This window comes from Gekko japonicus, unplaced genomic scaffold (genome assembly GCF_001447785.1).
Source record: "Gekko japonicus isolate JY-2015 unplaced genomic scaffold, Gekko_japonicus_V1.1 scaffold174, whole genome shotgun sequence".
NCBI lineage: Eukaryota > Metazoa > Chordata > Lepidosauria > Squamata > Gekkonidae > Gekko > Gekko japonicus.
The window spans coordinates 392,378-410,896 of record NW_015177013.1 but is presented as its reverse complement, the minus strand read 5'-3'; the positions used below and the strand labels follow the sequence as shown (position 1 = coordinate 410,896).

The window sequence follows — 18,519 nt, the reverse complement described above, 5'->3', positions numbered from 1 at the left end:
CATCAAAACCAATTTAAGGCAAAATAGAGATACGGAGACTTTTCCATCCTCCTTTGCATCAATTTGTCTTTGTTGGCAATGGCAACCCTAGGCCTGCAAGCACTCTCAGGGTGACTTCATTCTTCCCGACTGGCACGGCATCACTAGACCTGGCTGCTTTCTCCTGCTCAGCAGGAGCATCCCTATGGAAGCTGCCTGGGGGATTTCGGACCAGCCACAGACTTTCTGCCTAACCTACCTTACAGCGTTGCTGTACAGATTACAAAGCTGAAGAGACTGAAGTAAGCTGCTTTGCTCCCCCGCTAATGAGAAAGACAGAATTTTGCCTAGAAAGAGGCTGCTGAGAGGGGAGGAGATAAAGTTGCCAGCTTAAGGTATGGAAATTCCTGGAGATTTGAGGAGTGGAGCCTGGAGAGGTGGACCTCAGACAGGTACAGTGCCATAGACTCCACCCTCCAAAGCAGCCATTTGCTCCTGGGGAACTATTGTTGCCAATCTTGGCCCAGCAGCCATCAAACCATTCTCTTCAACCCCCTGCTGTGCAGCTGACTTTCCCCTAGGGTTGCCAATCTCCAGATGGGACCTGGAGATCTCCCGCTGTTACAATTGATCTCCAGATGACAGAGATCAGTTCCCCTGGAGAACATGGCTGCTTTGGAGGGTAGACCCTATGACATTATACCTGCTGAGTCCTTCCGCCCCCCCCCGCCCAATGCTGCCCTCTACAGAATCCACCCCCCAAATCTCCAGGAGGTACTTTACACCTCCTTCCAGCCTATGCATTCGTTACAAATCACATCTTTCTAGATCTCGTTGTATTGCTTTCACAACGGGCTTTACTGCTAGTGTATAAATATTCAGTGAGTGATGTTGATACTTTTCACAAGAACATGTATTTGAGTAGACTTATGTTAGAACTGACAGGCAAGTTGCATTGATTCTTTCCTGCATCCTTGTCCCCAGGTTAAAATAATTGGTATTGAGTGAATGTCTGAACATAAGAAGAGCCCTGCTGGATCAGACCAGTGGTCCTTTTAGTCTAGCATCCTGTCTCACATAGTGGCCAACTAGTTCTTCTGGAGGGCCAACAACAGGGCATAGAGGTTGAGACCTTCTCCTAATGCTGGCTCCTGGCTTTGGGGTTCAGAGGTTGTCTGCCTCTGAATGTGGAGGTTCACCTCAGTCACCATGGCTAGTAACCACTGATAGACCTCTGTGAATCTATCTAATCCTGGAAGTGATGTCATTGTGCCAGGCATATCATGTGTTGATGCTTTAGCGTTTTGCCCAAAAACTCTTATGGTTACGATGTTGATGTGGGAGGGGGCTGTTTGAAGTTGGGGCTTCCCCTGCCAGCCAGCTGGCTGCTGACGGGTTGGAGCCACCAAAATCAGGGGAACCCGCACCCCGACCGGGGGCTGGTAACCCTATCTCCTTCTCTCTTGTGCATACTATAAAACAGCAGATATAAACTCCCTGACACCTACAGCTGACATATGGTAATAATTTATCTCTAGCAAAAATATTAGGAAAAGCCTATTCCAAAATATTTAGGTGCTCTATTACGTCATAAAAACAGAGCTCATTTGAACAAAACTATTTTATTTTCATTTATAGTTCAGCTTTGTTACTCAGAAACAAAGGAGATTATAAGGAGAAAGGATCGGTGGTGAAAAATGCCGTCAAGTCACAGCTGATTTATGGCAACTCTTGGGGTTTTCAAGGGAAGAGACGTTCAGCCATGGTTTCCCCCAATTGCCTGCCTCCACGTCACCCCCCTGATATTCCTCGGAGGTCTTCCATCAAAATACTAACCAGCACCAACCCTGTTTAGCTTCCCAGATCTGATGAGATTAGTCTAGCCTGGGCTATCCCGGTCAGGTCACAACGCATTTACCTTTTAATACATGAAAAGTTACAATTCTGAGTTTTGTTTTATAAAAGTTATTTCCTGTAGTCCTTCTGTGCAGAATGTTTGTAACGTAGCTCACATGATGCGCATCAGAATTCTGTGCATGTACATATATTTTCTTAGTGCTATAGATGGAACAGTTTTCACACTTTGAGGCTACAATTTAATGAACAACTTTACGTTGCACAAAAGAAAAGCCCTTCTGTTTCCTTTCAACAGCTGTTCCTGCATTACAAAGGCACCTTGCTTCACAATAAAGTTCCAAAGTAAACTGAGCTATTCTGAGGGAAGCACAGCTGTGGTCTCTAGCTCTTGTAGTCCAAAGAGCTATTTGGCATCATTTGCTAAAAAATATTAGAAAACAAATAATAGCAAAAAAGCTGCTTTTACAGAAAATTTAATATCTTGAATATATGTCATTCAATCAGAGGCAGGGGATGCACAGGTAGTTTTAAAGGCTCTTCCCAATACAACACTGTAAGCCCAATTATTCGAAGTCAAAGCATATCCATGGACTCTTTAAAGTTTTTGCATGCAGTTCCCAATCTAGATATGCACTTATGCTGTACTAACATGCTATGTAATCATACATTTGGAAGAAAGCTACAGAATTACCAGTTTGAGCTTAAGGAGCAACAGAAACAACCAGACATTAAGAACGCTTAAAGAGATTTTGAGGAGCGCGTTGCTTAAAGTATCAAGACAAACAAACATTTTTTTAAAGCATATCTGGAGCAGAAAACCAGCCAGAGAAGCAGTGGGGCCTTTGAATGGCATAGGGCTAAAGGGATTGTTAAAGGAAGATGGTGAGGTGGCAGAGAAGCTTAATGACTTTTTTGCTTCTGTTCACTGTGGAAAGTGTGGGACGTTTATCCATGCCACAGCCACTATTTTCAGGAAGGGAGCCTGAAGAACTGAACCAAATTGAGGTGACCAGAGATGAAGTTCTAGACCTACTGGGGAAATTAAAAACCATTAAGTCTCCAGGTCCTGATGGCCAGGGGTCATTTCGTAGAAAAAGAGGGGCAGGAGCTCATTCGCATAACTCATTAGCATAACTTATTTGCATATGCCTCATCCCCTGACATTTCCCTTCCCTTCACCTCCAAGCGCACCAGCCCCTCTGACAGGCAGAAGCACCTGAATTCTATTCCTTTCCCCTTCTCTCTTCCCTTCGCCTCCAAGTGGGGCGAAGGAAAAGGGGGGGGGGAGAATCTCCGGGGCTTCTGCCTGACAGAGGGGCCAGCGCACCAGCCCCTCTGACAGGCAGAAACGCCTGAGCATGAACACTGGAGAGTAGCAAATGTAACATCAATTTTTTAAAAGGTATCCAGAGGGGAACCAGGAAATTACAGGCCCATCAGCTTAACATCTGTCCCAGGCAAATTAGTAGAAACTGTAATCAAAGATATAATTACTAGGCACATAGAAGAACAAAGCCTGCTGATGGAAAACCAGCATGGCTTCTGCAAAGGGAAGTCCTGCCTCACCAACCTTTTGGAGATCTTTGAGAAAGTGAACAAACATGTAGACAAAGGTGACCCAATAGAGATTATATACTTGGACTTTCCAAAGGCTTTTGAGAAAGTACCTCACCAAAGACACCTAAGTAGTGTTTTGATCTTCATGAGGCATGCAGGGCTTTCATTGCTTCTGTGACCTTTTTGACCTGACTCTTCTCTTGTGGTTGACCTTTTCACCTCTCCCTCAAACCACTATGCATATATGATGCATATACCCATAGACTGGGTATCAGGTAGCTTATTGCCCTAACTTGCTGGAAGGAAAAGAAGATCAGAAGGAGGTTGCACCAAATCCTCAGAAGAAAACTTTGACAGTTTCATTGAGAGCTGAGTTCTCTCTAACCAGTAGCTATAGTAGGAAAAAGACAGCCTCCAGCTGTAACTACATCTAGCTGTGCAAATATTATTATTGACCCTTTGTGTGACCTTTTTCTGAACAAATAATATATTTTATTTAATGCAAAGCTTGTGTTTTCTGTTTTATTTTCTTAACTTTTCAGATAGCAAAAACTAAAGTATATGGCCTAACATAGCATAGGGTGCATCAGTTTGTGATTTTCTCTTAAGTACTAGGTATATTTGCAGTTTCGCATGTAGAAAACTAAGGCATGTATGATTTTTAAATTCCATAAGTATGTCAATATTGCAATTTTATATTCTAATAATTTTGTTAATTATGCATTTTCTGTTAAAGCAATACAATTAGTTTAGGTTTGATAGGGCAGCAAGTATGGCATGTACTTCAGTTTTCCCTATTATTTCTGTTGTTTCTGGAAAAAATACAGGAACCCCCCCCCCCACTTCAAAATTTCTGGAAATTTTATATCTGTAGCCTGGGCAATCATCTGAGCTGGCCCATTTATTCTTGCAAAAAAAAAGTATTATCTTACATTCACATGCTGGACATTACTGTAGCATGTAGTACTTTTTTGGTGTATAACATTTTTAAGAGGGCTGTCTTGCATTCAGGGTTGTCTCCTTTTGAGGAAATATGGTGCTTAGGCATGATTACATGATCTATGACTTTATAAACTAGATCTCATTTACTAGACAAGAGGGCAGGGAAGAGAAAAATGCCTCTCATAGAAGGCTGAGAATTTACTTATTTATTTATAACATTTTTATGCTGCCTTTCCATCCTGTCAGGGTCCACAGGGTGGCAACCGTAAAAAAATTAAAACATTTAAGCAATTAAAAATATAGTTAAAATTATAAAATAATGAAATTAAAAACACATTAACAAATACTAGAGTTCTAGAAGCTATAGTGTGTATTCTTTTGTGTATATGAAGGCAGTTCCACATAACTGTGGTATTTTGTTGGCCTCAGTTGTGGGAATACCTATGCATGTATCCATCTGTTTAACTTACCCTGCCCCTTATTAGGGAAAATTTCAGCCTGCCACGAGCATTGCTGAAAGAAAATCCTGTATCTCCCCTCCCCGCCCCTGGTGTTTAATATCTGACCTTTCTTTCAAAGGTTTCATACCTTTATTGGCTATTCAGAACTAACTTTTTCCTTTTGAATGTTGATATTTTGCCAGGGTGAGGGTGGGGCGCTGGGGCCCACCCATCTGGAATATGAGGAAGCTGCAAAGCTTTCAGGTGCATCAATACTGAATACTTGATTACACTATAAATTTAAGCCAGTTTAATTTTTATGTCCATAGAACTTAAGGAGTACTAGTTTTGTGCAGCTGCTTGTTCTTAAGCCTCTTCGCAAGTATTTTCAGAGTTTCTTGTCTGAAGTCATGTCCGGATTTATAGTATAGATATGACCATGGAAAAAGAACTTGATTTCCCTCCTTACTTTGTTTTATTTTCTCTGTTTTGAACAGATGATTTGCAAGTGACGCCTCAGCTGAGTTCCTGCAGCTTTCTGCAATAAGATGTTTACCACAAACCCTGCAAATTGGGTTACTTTTGAAGATGACCCCCTTTTCCAGTCTCCTCAGAAGGCAGGTGGAAATCATAGTGCCTGCAGAGCAAATGGGCTTAATCTCATTCTGCCTAAAATACATGACTCAAGTCAATCTTCTTCCTCTAGTAACACTCCTCTCTCTTCTCCTGTAGTGGACTATTATGTTACTCCTGCACCTCCTAGTAACTCTCCATTGTGCACACCTACCAAAGACTATCCTGTGAGTCCTTGCTTTCTCAAATCAGGAGTTCACGTTCTTTATTCTATTCCAGAGTTGTCATCCAATCTTGATGTCCCATTAGCCGGGCCATCCTCTCAAAAACTGGCTGGCATATCTTGGACTGAGGACTATTCAAATACCTCTGTCCCTAAGTCAACGGATAGTGCAAAAGCAGTTCAACAAGAAGTCTCAAATAAGATGGAAGAATCTGTAGAAACACAAACGTTCTTCCAATATATTCAGAATGACTGTGCTTTTTCTAGTCCATTTTGGTCAGAAGATCCACCAGCTGTGTCTTCATCCACCTGTGATGTGCACAGAAAGGATGTAAGCCTTGAAAAGAATACTTGCTGTCCCAAAGAAAAGGAAGTGCTATCTGATCAGAAAAGCGTCAATCAGGGATCTTTTCACTACATTTGTAAGAGGCTTGAGCATTTGCAAACTAATACTTCAAATGATGACAGAATGCTGACAGCTATGCCATGTATGTATAGTGGAGATGGCTCCTCTTTATTCATTCCACACAGTCTCTTCAGGAATCGAAGAAAAGATGGGTGGCCTTTCATGTTGAGAATTCCTGAAAAGAAGAATATGATGTCCTCAAGGCAGTGGGGACCTATATATCTTAGGGTCTTGCCTGGAGGAATTCTTCAAATGTACTATGAGAAAGGACTTGAGAAACCTTTCAAAGAATTCCAGCTACAGCCATTTTGCAGACTTTCAGATCCCAAGTTGGAGAATTGCAGTGTCTCTGGAAAAATCCATACAGTCAAGATAGAGCATGTATCATATATTGAAAAAAAGAAATATCATCCCAAAGCTGAAGTGGTCCATGAACCAGAAATAGAACAGATGTTGAAGCTGGGAACGACTAATTATAATGACTTCACTGATTTCCTGGAAACTGTAGAGGAAGAATTAATGAAGCTTCCTGCCCTTTCAAAGCCAAGGAGATATTATGAAGAACAGGAAATAATTTTGGAAATAGTTGACAACTTTTGGGGGAGGATCACTAGAGCAGAAGGGAAACTGGTTGAAAGTGCTGTTATAACCCATATTTATTGCTTGAGTTTTGTGAATGGAAACTCAGAGTGCTTCTTGACACTGAATGACTTAGAGCTCCGAAAGAGAGATGCCCGTTACTTTGAGAGAGACACAGAGAAGAAATGGATTGATATTCTTGACTGTGTTTTCCATGGATGTGTAAAACAAGACGAGTTTGAAGAGTCAAGAATAATTAAATTTGTACCTCCAGAAGGCTGTAGATTAGAGCTGATGCGTTTCAGGACACAGTATAATGAACATGATCTTCCATTTTCTGTCAAGGCCTTGGTGGTGGTCCAGGGAGCATATGTTGAACTTCAAGCTTTCATAAACATGTCCTCATCTGCTCTGGCTTCAATGCATTCTCATTCCATGAAACACCACTGTGAGAATATTATGGTACACTTCCCTGTTCCTCCACAGTGGATTAAAAGCCTTTGGACTATGAACCTCCAAAGGCAAAAGTCACTGAAAGCGAAAATGAACAGAAGAGCATGTCTTGGCTCTCTAACAGAGATTGAATCTGATTCTGTCATACAGGTCTCCATTGGAACAGCCAAATATGAAAGTGCCTATAGAGCTGTTGTGTGGAAGATTGACAGACTTCCAGATAAAAACTCAAGTAAATATTATTTTATTTAAAATATTTTAAATGATAGAATGTACTGTTTGTGAAGAGGGCTTGCATTCTCATTTTGTGGACATCCTAGGTATATTAGTTGAAGGTAAAGTAGAGGAATGATCAGAATACATTACTTTATGATACTGGATTTGAAGATATTTTGGGCATGTTGGAATGGGGGAAAAATACTGTTTCCAAATCTTACACTCCTGTGCTGTAGAATCGTTCATGTCTTAATATACCAGCCTGATAAACCAACTTCAATAGATGCCATGTTAAAAGGAACTTAATACCATTAAGCTTGCTCTGTGCATCTCAGTTTATGAGAGAATGTGGTATTCTTGAAAGGCATATCTATGTTTGAAGACTATTGACTGTTCTATTTATATTCTGGGGTTTAGGGCAGAGTGTTTGATCACACACACAAAAAACCTTTATTGGCATGGAAGCACAAAACATCATGGAAATACGGGAAAATAGTTGATCAAGGGATTGCCTTCATTCTCCTCCAGTACTAAAGGTGGGGGAGGGACTTAGAGAATAAGAATCTAGAAATTGTTCTGGAGTCTCTGTTCTCTTTCCATCTGGGATTTGTATATAGATTTGACATCCTGTTTCCAGATGTCAGGTGCATCTGGGAATTCAAAAGTCCACAAAAATTGGGAAAAGAATTAAAGTCAGCTTACAGGAAGTCATGATGATGTCCTTGGAAGCTGAAATAAAGAGGAGGTTTTCTCCTAGTGTTCTTTTTTTAGGAAGGGTGACTGGATGCAAGTGCAAAGCAGCCTGTGCTTGGTCTCATGTTGCATACCTTAATCACTGGGGTTTTGTATACTATACAATAAAAGAAGTACAGTGCCAAGGGAAGGCTTTTTTTGTGATCTGCATTACATCTCTGGAAAGTACTCTGCTGCTCCTCAAATGGGTTTTGACACTTTAGCATATGCTGCTCACCCACTTCTAAGCTCATTTACACAGCCTTGAGGCTTGCTGCTTTTAAAACATGAAACTGAAATTTTTGGGATACTGAGCTCTGTACTTAACACTGTTTCTCAACTGTATTGCCTGAGTATGGAATTCAATTGCCTGGTTATATTTTCCACTCTCTCTAGTCTCCTGTCTTTATCCAGGTTTAGTAAGCAAGTCCTTTTTAAAGCAGGACTTGTTTTTACCTTTGTCTTGTGAAGTACCAGGTATCAATGGTGTAGCTAATAACAGTGGAAGAAATTTCCCCTGGTTTATTCTGTTAACTGCAGGAAATTGCATGCATGCGGATTCTGGCACAATATAAGTTCCTGAGAAGTCATATTGTAGTATCCTAAAGATCAATCATTTTTCACAACAGAAGCCTACTGGATGTGTGCATATTGTAAAGTTATATCAAATTCTGAACTGGGCCCTAGATTAAAAGAAAAACAAAAAACCAGGGCCCTAGATAAAAGTAACCACACAGTGGGATTATAGAGACTAATGGGGTAATTTTTCTAGAAAACCAAAGGCAGCCCAGGCTTGCAAAAAAATCTGAAATCTACAAAAAGGGGTATTAACCCCCTGTAAATAATACAAGTAACATATTTAGCTTTAAGTTATAAAAGCCCATTGAAATTTTAAGGGACTACATCCTGAGATCTCAGCAGCCAGTTGTGGGGATTGCTTGGCAACTACGACAGTATTACTAAGCCTTCCAAGCTTTGGTTTCTCAGTCCAAGGCAAGTGTGTGTGGGGGGGGGGGGGGGGGGAACAGATAAACTACCACCAGGAGGGGCTCTCCCCCCCCCCATCCTCAACAGGGCTTCTCTTACCCAGTCCTCTGTCCCTATATTATGTCTGAGCCTGAATGATGTTAAGTGTAAAGGCATGAAGAAAAAGGGGGGGGGGAGCAATGCTACAGACAGAAGGATGAAGATGATTCTTCTTCTTTATCTAGTGATGCGTTCCGTGCTGCGTGTGTGAGTGTTGCAAGCCCAACACAGCCAGAACATGTACAGAGTGCCCAGCAGAACCAGTGAACGTGCGGAGTACATAAAAAAGGTGTCCCATACTCCATTGTTTCCAATGGAGGAAAAAAAAGAAAGCATTTAAGGGAAGGCACTGGTTTTTACCGGGCACTATAATATTGCACTGGTACTGCTCGACACTCTGTACATGCACTGGCTATGCTGGGCTTGGAATCCCCCCCCTTGCTTGGATTTGTTGAGCTGGTATTGCCACAGTGGCACTGGTTCTGCTGGGCACTCTGTACAAACACTGGTTCTGCAGGGCATTCTGTACATGCACTGGCTGTGCTAGGCATATACAAAAAGCCCTTGCTTGGTTTTGTTGAGCGGTCATTGACCCAGTGGCACTGGTTCTACAAAAATGCTCTCCCCTTCAGTTTTTACTACAGAGACTCTCTGGTTTGACATCAATCCCTGCTTTTTTGCTGTTTTTTTCCTCCATTGGAAATAATGGAAGATGGGGGCACCTTCTTTGGGGAACCATAGAATTGGACCCCCTAGCCCAATCTTTTTTAAACTTGGGGAGTCTTTTTGGATAGAAGCTACACTAAAAATTTGGTGCCTCTACCTCAAAAAACAACCCCCACATACGCCCAGATAGATTGCCCATTATAGCCTATGGGGATGATTGACTATAATGGTCCACATAGGCTGTAATGGAGCTGAAGCCATTTAAAGGTGCCGCAGTCCCTTTAAATGCATTCGTGAAGCTGCAGCTTCACCCAAAATGGTGTTTAAAGGGAATGTACTCTCTTTAAATGCTGTTTAACTGTGGCTATCCTGCTTTCTGGGATAATCCCAATTTTGGGGGGATTATCCTGTCGCGCTATGCATTTGAGTTGAGTCAGTCCACTCTAGCTGAAGTCCAGTTATGCCCTGCTAACTGTAGCAAATCACGCTGACACAGTCTTGTGGTTAACTATGTACAGTTTTATTTTACAATATATGCAGCTCACTGTCAAAGTGCGTCGCAAGACACGCATACAAGAAGAAGGACTTACATTCACAGACTACATTCACATATATACAGTAATCAGCCAATCCGCTGCCTGCTGAGTTACTGTGAGTGCTCTGCCCAGCTCCTGTCTGAACCGGTTAATTCTGGTTCCTGTGGCTGTCAAACTAAGTGTCAGTTTAGATGAACATGATCACTTGTTCTGAAGCGTTATAAGTCAACATATCCAGGATTGGCTATGCTTGATAGTTGAGAATACACCCTCTCTATATCTGGCTGAAATGATAGCCGGTAAATATCAATAAGGTATTTTCTGCCTATTTTCCCGGCTTGGATAGAGCCAAATGTATACCCCTAATTGTGTCTAGAATATATTACTTTCCTACTGGATTTTTCTGTTATTTCTGCAAGTATTGCTGCTTCATTCCACTTTCTTGGCCACAGATTCTTAACTTTCATGTAAAGGTAGACCTAAGTGAGCTAACATTACTACAAAAATCCCAACAGTGTTCTAATGCATTGTTGGGTGCTCCAGGTACAATGCCTAGCAGGACTATAAGTATGGCATTTCTAATCCAATGAATCTAAGGATGCTGAAATGGTAATTTAAACTTAATGTCTAATATTTAGTCATTTATATTGTGCTTTTTCTTAGTGCTTAAACCTCTTGAAGTTTATCTCAGTTGATACTGGCTGCCTTTATCATGTTTTTGTATTATCCTCATAGTGCAAATGTGAGGAGCTAAGTATGAGAATCTTTAAAATGGAGACATTGAGTGATATATGGTAGGACTGTTGATGAGGCTGAAAACGTAGATTATTTAGTATGCACATGAAACATGGCTGTCACCTGGTTTAAAACATTAGTCAATCACATGAGGTTTAATCAATTTAAATCTGTATCTGAGTTAAAAACGAAGTATGCTTTCATTTTCGGGCGATGCACATGATCTTAAGCAGGTGCCATCTTAAAGATGTTCTCTCCTGTGCAAGACAAGAGGGGAAATGCCTTTTTCAGATATAATGTTTCCCACTTATTTTTTGTGTTAAAATTGTAATTGCTAAATTTTGCAATACTCAATTGTCACATCTGAGAATTGTAAAAACAAAAAACTCGCTTGGGTCCAAATTACATGTTACATTCAGATGTATATATTCAAGCATATATATTCAGTGGCTGGAGGGGGCAATTTAAAGCAAGGGATGGGGGAGTAAGTAGTTGGCATTTTTATTAGATTAAGAACAATCCCTTTAATGCTTCTCTATGACACTTCCTCCTGTCTTCTTTTCAAGGTCCGGATCATCCACACAGTTTGTCATACAAACTAGAACTTGGGTCTGATCAGGAAGTCCCTTCAGACTGGTATCCGTTTGCCACCGTGCAGTTTGTCATGCCTGATGCATGTGCTTCTGGAACTGAAGTGAAATCTCTGGGCATAGAGTGTGACATTCAGCCACAGAAACATGTGGTTCAGAAAGCATGTTACAACTGCCAGGTAACTCTGTCTTCCTGTTCGTGTGTATTTTGATTTTGCAAACAAGCATGGCTTACTGTATTCCTTTGTTTTTACTCTACAGGTTGAAATTGAGAAGAAGTGGATTAGGCTTGATGGAGAAGATCCTGATAAGGCTGGGAACTGTCAAATACAGTAGAAGGGTTTGGTGAGAAGATGACTCAGGTGCACTGTTAGGATTGCTAACTACGTCAGTATAGAAGATCCTAATACTTTAAAAAGAAAACTGTTGCTAGCAATAGAGACTGAATGTATTTAGCAAGACAATGGATTTTAATAGACACCTGTCAATTCATGATGGTGGACAGTATGTACTATTGGAAGTTTTGTATAAAGTTAGTATTGTCAATTGATCTATGTACAATCTAGAAACCCACAGAGCGCAATATGAATTTCTTGTGTATGGACCATACATCTCATTGTGCTAAGGAATCAAAATATTTCAACCTTTTGATATGTTCTAGAAAGGTAAACTTATAGATTTGAAATTATTTGTCATTTGTTCACATTATGTTATATATTTTTCTTCCCCATCTCAGTAAACAATATGGTAAAAAGTGCTGTTCATAATTCTTAGTTGTCCATAAGTTGGATCATTTTGTAGTTTTTGGGTGGTTCAAATATGTTTTTCCTCCAAAGAAGAATATACATATGGAAAATGTTATGCTAGAGTACAAAAACTACGTTGTCGTCTTCAGCATAGTTCATTTGGCAAGAACTGACAGGAATCAAATTCCTTGCTTGCATAGCTTTCCTGGGAAATCCACACATCTTGCACGTCACTGAAACACTTTTCTCACACATCCCCCATCTTAGAACCAGCACAAGCAATTGCACAGCAGTATTGCTTGGTGGCCTAGGAACCAGCACAGTTATACAGAAGTGCTCCTTCATTGGCCTCTTTCATTTCTATCTGCAGATGAAGCTGCTTGTAAGCTCACTATGTATGCTTGGGCTTCAGCAAAAAACAAAAAAACAAAAAAAACCACCCACAAAAACACTCTGAGTAGCAAGAACTCCTGCTCTGAAAAGATGAGATAAAGTTTTCATTTGGAACAGGAAGGAGTTCCTTTTAAATATGTTGCTGGATACTTTGAGCTATTTTGGATCTCCATGAAGTACATATGTTGGATTTGGAACACAACCCTGTCCTCAATTAGTAGTTAGAGAGCTGCAAGATCCAGGGGAACCCCCAGATAAACATGGAATGTGAGATGTTCCCTAGTGCTGCCAACTGAGCTGGAGTTTGCTTAAGGGGCATACAGCAGAACATTCTGAACACAGACAAATACAGCTGTAAATGCTTTGACAACCAGGATTTGGTCCACAGACAAATACTGCTGTAAATGCTTTGACAACCAGGATTTGCTTAAACTTTTGGGTGCTGATTTTTAGGCTTTATTGGTCAGATCTCTTTGCTGTTTGGAGGAGGCATCTTCTCTTTTCATGTCTTGTACTGTATGCTCTGGAAGCCAGAGAACTGTCTGTTTCTGTGTTTAATTTGTATTGATGATTTTCTGTTTAATTGCAACTGCTCTAGATGTTTATATTTGTTGCATGCAAGCCTTTTTGAAATAAAACTACAACAACACACTTGCTCGCACTTTAATATTTTGTCCCTCCTGCAGGTATTTAAATATGGACCTTAACACTCCAGTTAATTTGCCCCAAAGGAAAAATGATTTTAGAGTAAATTGAGTTTTATTTAATCTGGGAAATCATAGCACATATTTATAATTCCAATTCATCACACAATAGAAATAGTTACTAAGATACTTGTGCTAAATTATTTATCTTTGTCCAAACAGTTAATTGTAAAGATGCCTTGGTTTCTTTAATCCAATTTGCTGGTAAAATGACCATGAAATGTCAAAAGAGCCCTTTGGTGATAACAGCCCTGCTGTATACTGTTTTCCTAGATAGATTTTTGGTGGGGAAGTGAGGAGGTGGAAGAAGGGAGTATTAGACCTTGCTTTAGGTAATACTGGGAATCAGATACTAACACATTTGTCTTTTACAGGAAGGCTGTCATTAAACTCTTGTGATGGTGTTTTTCACCTGCTTTTTTTTGAACTGTGATTCTTTCATGATTCTTTCCAGATAGTTTGCACTGCAAGACAAACAGCTTAGAGCAGAGTTCATATAAGAAAAGTATGAGACCGATATCCCACAGCCGCTGCTCTGCGCTCTCTCCTCTCTTTGCCCCATGGTACGTATCAATTTCCCACGCATGGCCGCATTAATTTAGCAAAAGCGCTTTGCCCAATTTTGCCCGCAGTTTCGTAATCCTCAAAAAACAGGATCACGAAACTGCAGGGGAGAAGCCGCGGGTCAAAATGCGGCTGCACGGCTTCGAGTGGGAAATTGACATGTACCATCGGGGCAGAGAGGAGCGAGCGCAGAGCAGTGGCTGTGGGAAATCAGTCTGAGACTTTCGTTCTTTGATCCAAAATAGTCTTGCTTGAAGCAACCTCTAGTGGTCATCTCCAGTACAGCATTCTGGAGGCAAAGCTGTTAATTTAAGTTGTGACCCGTAATGATTTATGCTTCCCCCCCCCCCCAAATTTCTGGCAAAAACACTGCTAGCCTAAGGGCATCTTGTCTGGGTTCCCTCCAGATTGAACGTGACCTCCTGTGGCACTTTTTTTCATACAGGCAAAACTATGTATATTGTCACATCAAGTGGCATGCCAGTGTTGCTTTGCTGCATGTACAAGATTTAGCATCCTCCTGAATACTTCAGGTGAGATGTTCAGTGTCTGAGCCTATGAGTATTAAAGCAGCCCTTGCCTGTGTTCAGTTATTTTGTGAAATCTTGGTGACTAATAATGATGCATGGTTTGTAGCATATAATCAGGCACTGAAAGAGAATCCAGAGCTTTTAGTACCTGCCACCTCATTAAGAAATCTGACTTGATATCCTAGATGTGCTCCATTTGAAATTATAAGAGTGTAGTATTCTGTGCACTACATCTGACAATAGGTTTTGACAAAGAAAAGATCAAAATCAGACCTATGAAGATGATGGTAAAGTTCAGAAGTACAAAGGAATCTGGATGTGGGTTGTCTTTGCAAGGAAGATTAAGTAGGGGGGCATGCATGCTCCTGTGTGCCAAAAAAGCTGCTTGCTTTTGTCATATTTCTCTCCACCATAATTTCCCCCAAACCTCTGGAAAGTTGATTTCCTTTGATCATGGGATCCACATGAATTACCACCCAGGTTAAGTTGCAGTGAGGAGGAGGAGAGGGTGAAATTGCCCCTCCTGCCTCTTATCAGTGGAAAGGTGCTTACAGGAGAGGAGGGTCATTTAATTACATCTTCACTTCAACCCTCTGACCTACGTGGCTTTCAGTCCATTTGAATCATGTGAACCTAGGAATCAGCTTTCCCAGAATTGGAAGGGGCGGTTGGCCGTGCAGCCAACAGACATGCACCTTCTGTTGATGGGTCTGTGGGATACAACCCGAGACCTAACAATGAAGGGGAGTGGAGGAAAGATTATTTTGATGGTGCCATGAGCCAGGGTTGAGTTAACAGGTATTTAGAGGCAAAGTTGATTTTCACTTTCTGATGGAGTTATAAATGTTCTGGCCTGTGTTAGGACAAAATTTATTAATTTATATCCTGCCCTTTTGTTCATAAGTGACCTAAGTGGCAATCAAATATAAAATATCTAAATAAAGTACAAACATCAAGTAGTCAATCTGTAATGAAATGATGCCAAGTTGTAACTTCCTTTAAAGGCTTGCGTTGCCAAGGGGTGGGGCTGAAAGAATGACTTCTAGTTGCTCTGCTGTTTCATTAGCAGGAGGCTTATTGAAGAAGTTTTATTTTTTCTGGACAGAAAGGATATGTTCTTTCTAGTTGCTTGTGTTATGGCTGATAGCAGGGGCCAGACCAGACTTCCCCTTGCTGTGGCGTTATGGAATAGAGTCCTATTGCCAAGATGGTTCTTTCGTGAAAAATTCTGAATTCCCTGTGGGAGACACTCTAAAGATACATGGGGAAAATTAGAAAGAATGGTTGACAAGTTTGATTGGGTATCCATCAGATTTGGTTTTATAATGATTCCTGTAGACTAATTCATTTCTTATCTTAGTGGAAATAATAATCTACCTACACTGAGATGCATTGCACAATGTAAAGATCAGTGTTACTCTGTCCCCTGCCCCTCTGAATTGTTTGGAATGATTCTCTTGAAGAATCTAATGAAAATGTGCAAGATGAGACTGTAATAACATCTTTATCCTGAACTAATATATGAATTCGAGGATGGAAGAATACTGGCTATTACAATTCAGAAATAAACAAAAAAGATGTTATTAATATATACGTGCCAAATCAAACCCAGGAGATGTTCTATACTCTTCTGCATGAGATGATTGCAAAACAAGTTTTTGATGGATTGACTTCCAGTTGATGGTGGCCCATTAGCAAACTCACCTCCCGGACCTCCTGGGGGTGAAGCTGCGCTCCAGCCGAAGGAGGGGGTGCACAGGTTCGTCATCCCCCCAGGGACCCGGCTGAAGGGGCCCTGGCCAGGGGACGTTTGAGAGGTCGCCTCTTCACCTGCGCAATGCCGGGGAATTGAGGCGCCTCTCCGTCCCGAAGGTTCTTTGTGCCGTGAGGCCGAATGGACATAAGTGACGCCAACCGGGGCAAGCGCAGGAGGTCGAGCGGCAGAAATGATCATTAAAAGAGGTCTGAGGACCAACGTTAGAACGTGAGTCTAATGTAAGCGGCGGTTAAAGAGAAAAGAATGCTCCCTACCCCATTCTGTAAAACGAAAAGTGAGACGGGTTGGGGAGGGACGCCTCCCAACCGCATGAACTGTTGAGCGAATTGAGGGGGGGAGCGGAAGAGAAAGCGTGCAAAACTGTTAAGAAATACTCACCAAGGTGAATTCGAGTGTTTGGGCGCATATTCAGATAACTTTAAAATACTTGTTAAAGTAAACAATCGATAAAGATGGCGGGGAAGAGGACGGAGAAAGAGAAACTTTTGAAATTGAAACTAACAGAGAGTCCTAAACCGGAAGGAACCAACGAGCTGGCAAATACTTTGGCAGAATCCATGCGCCCCCTACTGGACCAGATGAATAACATCAAGGAACAGATGTCAACAATGACCCAGTGTATCACCACACAGCAAACACAGATAAACGAGACTCTTAAAATGATGAATGAAACAGCTGTGAAGGTGAAAGAAGTGGATGCCACTGCACAAAAGGTGAAAAAGAAAGTTCAAAAGCTTGAAAAGAAGCAAGTTTCTATGGAAGATCAGCTGTTACAGCTACAAATGGAAAAGACTAATATGATCCTTCGCTTCCAGGGCATGCCAGAGACCAAGGGAGAGAATCTTAAGGAACTAATGAGTGAACTATTGGCCCCAGTGACAGATATGAAGGCAGAATGTTTGTTAAACGATATGGATGTGGCCTACAGGTCATATTCTGGATATATAAAGAAAAATAATCTGCCTGGGGAAATTGTGGTAAGATTCTCGAAGAGGCATGTGAGGGATGCAATCCTGAAAGCAGTATCTGGAGCTCCCCTGAAAGTGGGGGAGAATACCATCAGAACACTGAAAGATATTCCATTTGAGATAAGACAAAGGAGAAAGAAATATAAAGAATTAACTCTTTTTCTACAGACAAATGCAATTGGATATAGATGGTTAACTCCAGAAGGCGTAACCTTCAAAATCAAGGACAAAAAAAGAAAAAGAGTGACTCTGTTCAGAAAGCATGGGAATGTTAAAGAGTCCACCTGGGTGAGCCAGGGGAGGAAGGGAAAAAAGGGATGGACAGTAGGTCCGATGGAGAGCTGGACTCAGAATCTTCCGGAGAGGACTCTCTTTCAGAGAAAGGGGCGGCAGCCCCTAAAAGTCTTTATAAGCTCCGGAAGAGATTAGGCAAGGAGAAGTAAAGGCTGAAGGACTCTGAATTGTGCCTTTATGAAATGTTGAAATGAGATGCTCTGGGGTATTTCTGTATGATAGTTAAACTTTAAACTTAAACGTGGAAGAGTTAATGATATTTGACTCAGTTCACAGCAAGATTAATGAGATTAAGACTAAATGTTTGTTTAAGATGGTGAGGGGACCTCCTCTCTTGGGTTTTTAGTTAGTAGTGGGTATCTTTCTTTATCCCCCTAATTGTAGTCCCCTTTCCTATTTTCTGTTGTAGTTTGTAGTGTTAATAAAAATGCAATAAAAAATCCCCTCCGGGGGCATAAAAAAAAGGTTTTTGATGGATTATGCATTATAGGAGACTACAATGCTGTTTTTGACCAAAAACCCAATCAAATAAACAAAAAGCAGGAAATGTACTTTCTAGAGCCTTCCTTCAATTAGTTGAGGAATTTAACTTAATTGATTCCTGGAGAACTAGAAATAGAGATATGAAAGATTTTACCTTTTTTTCAGCTAGACATCATTCATGGTCTAGAATTGATATGGCATGGATTACAACAACTATGTTTAACGATCTATTAGACACAGAGATATTGCCAAACACCTTTGCAGATCATAATCCATTTGTCTTGACTTTGCAAGACACCCAAAGAATGAATAGATGGACTCTCAATAGAGAATTACTAAAGGATATCAAATTTGTAAACGAAACTGTCATGCCGGCCACATGACCACGGAAACGTCTTCGGACAGCGCTGGCTCTTCGGCTTTGAAACGGAGATGAGCACCGCAACCCTAGAGTCGGACTCGACTGGCTTTCGAGCAAGGGAACCTTTACCTTTACCTATCAAATTTGTAAACGAAACTGAGAGGGAAATCCAGGATTTTTTTACACAAA

General features: G+C 41.0%; 1 protein-coding gene across 2 annotated transcripts in view; it reads left to right on the top strand.

Moving 5' to 3' along the window:
* The window catches only part of STON1 (stonin 1), a 25,172-nt gene extending 12,497 nt beyond the window's left edge, over window positions 1-12,675 (top strand). For both annotated transcript variants that reach the window (XM_015427683.1, XM_015427682.1), the window contains 3 exons: window positions 5,273-7,241; window positions 11,487-11,689; window positions 11,772-12,675. In XM_015427683.1, the coding sequence (XP_015283169.1) occupies window positions 5,324-7,241; window positions 11,487-11,689; window positions 11,772-11,846 (2,196 nt within the window). In that variant the 5' untranslated portion in view covers window positions 5,273-5,323 and the 3' untranslated portion in view covers window positions 11,847-12,675. The remainder of the gene's footprint in view (window positions 1-5,272; window positions 7,242-11,486; window positions 11,690-11,771) is intronic.
* The last annotated feature ends 5,844 nt before the right edge of the window (window positions 12,676-18,519 follow it).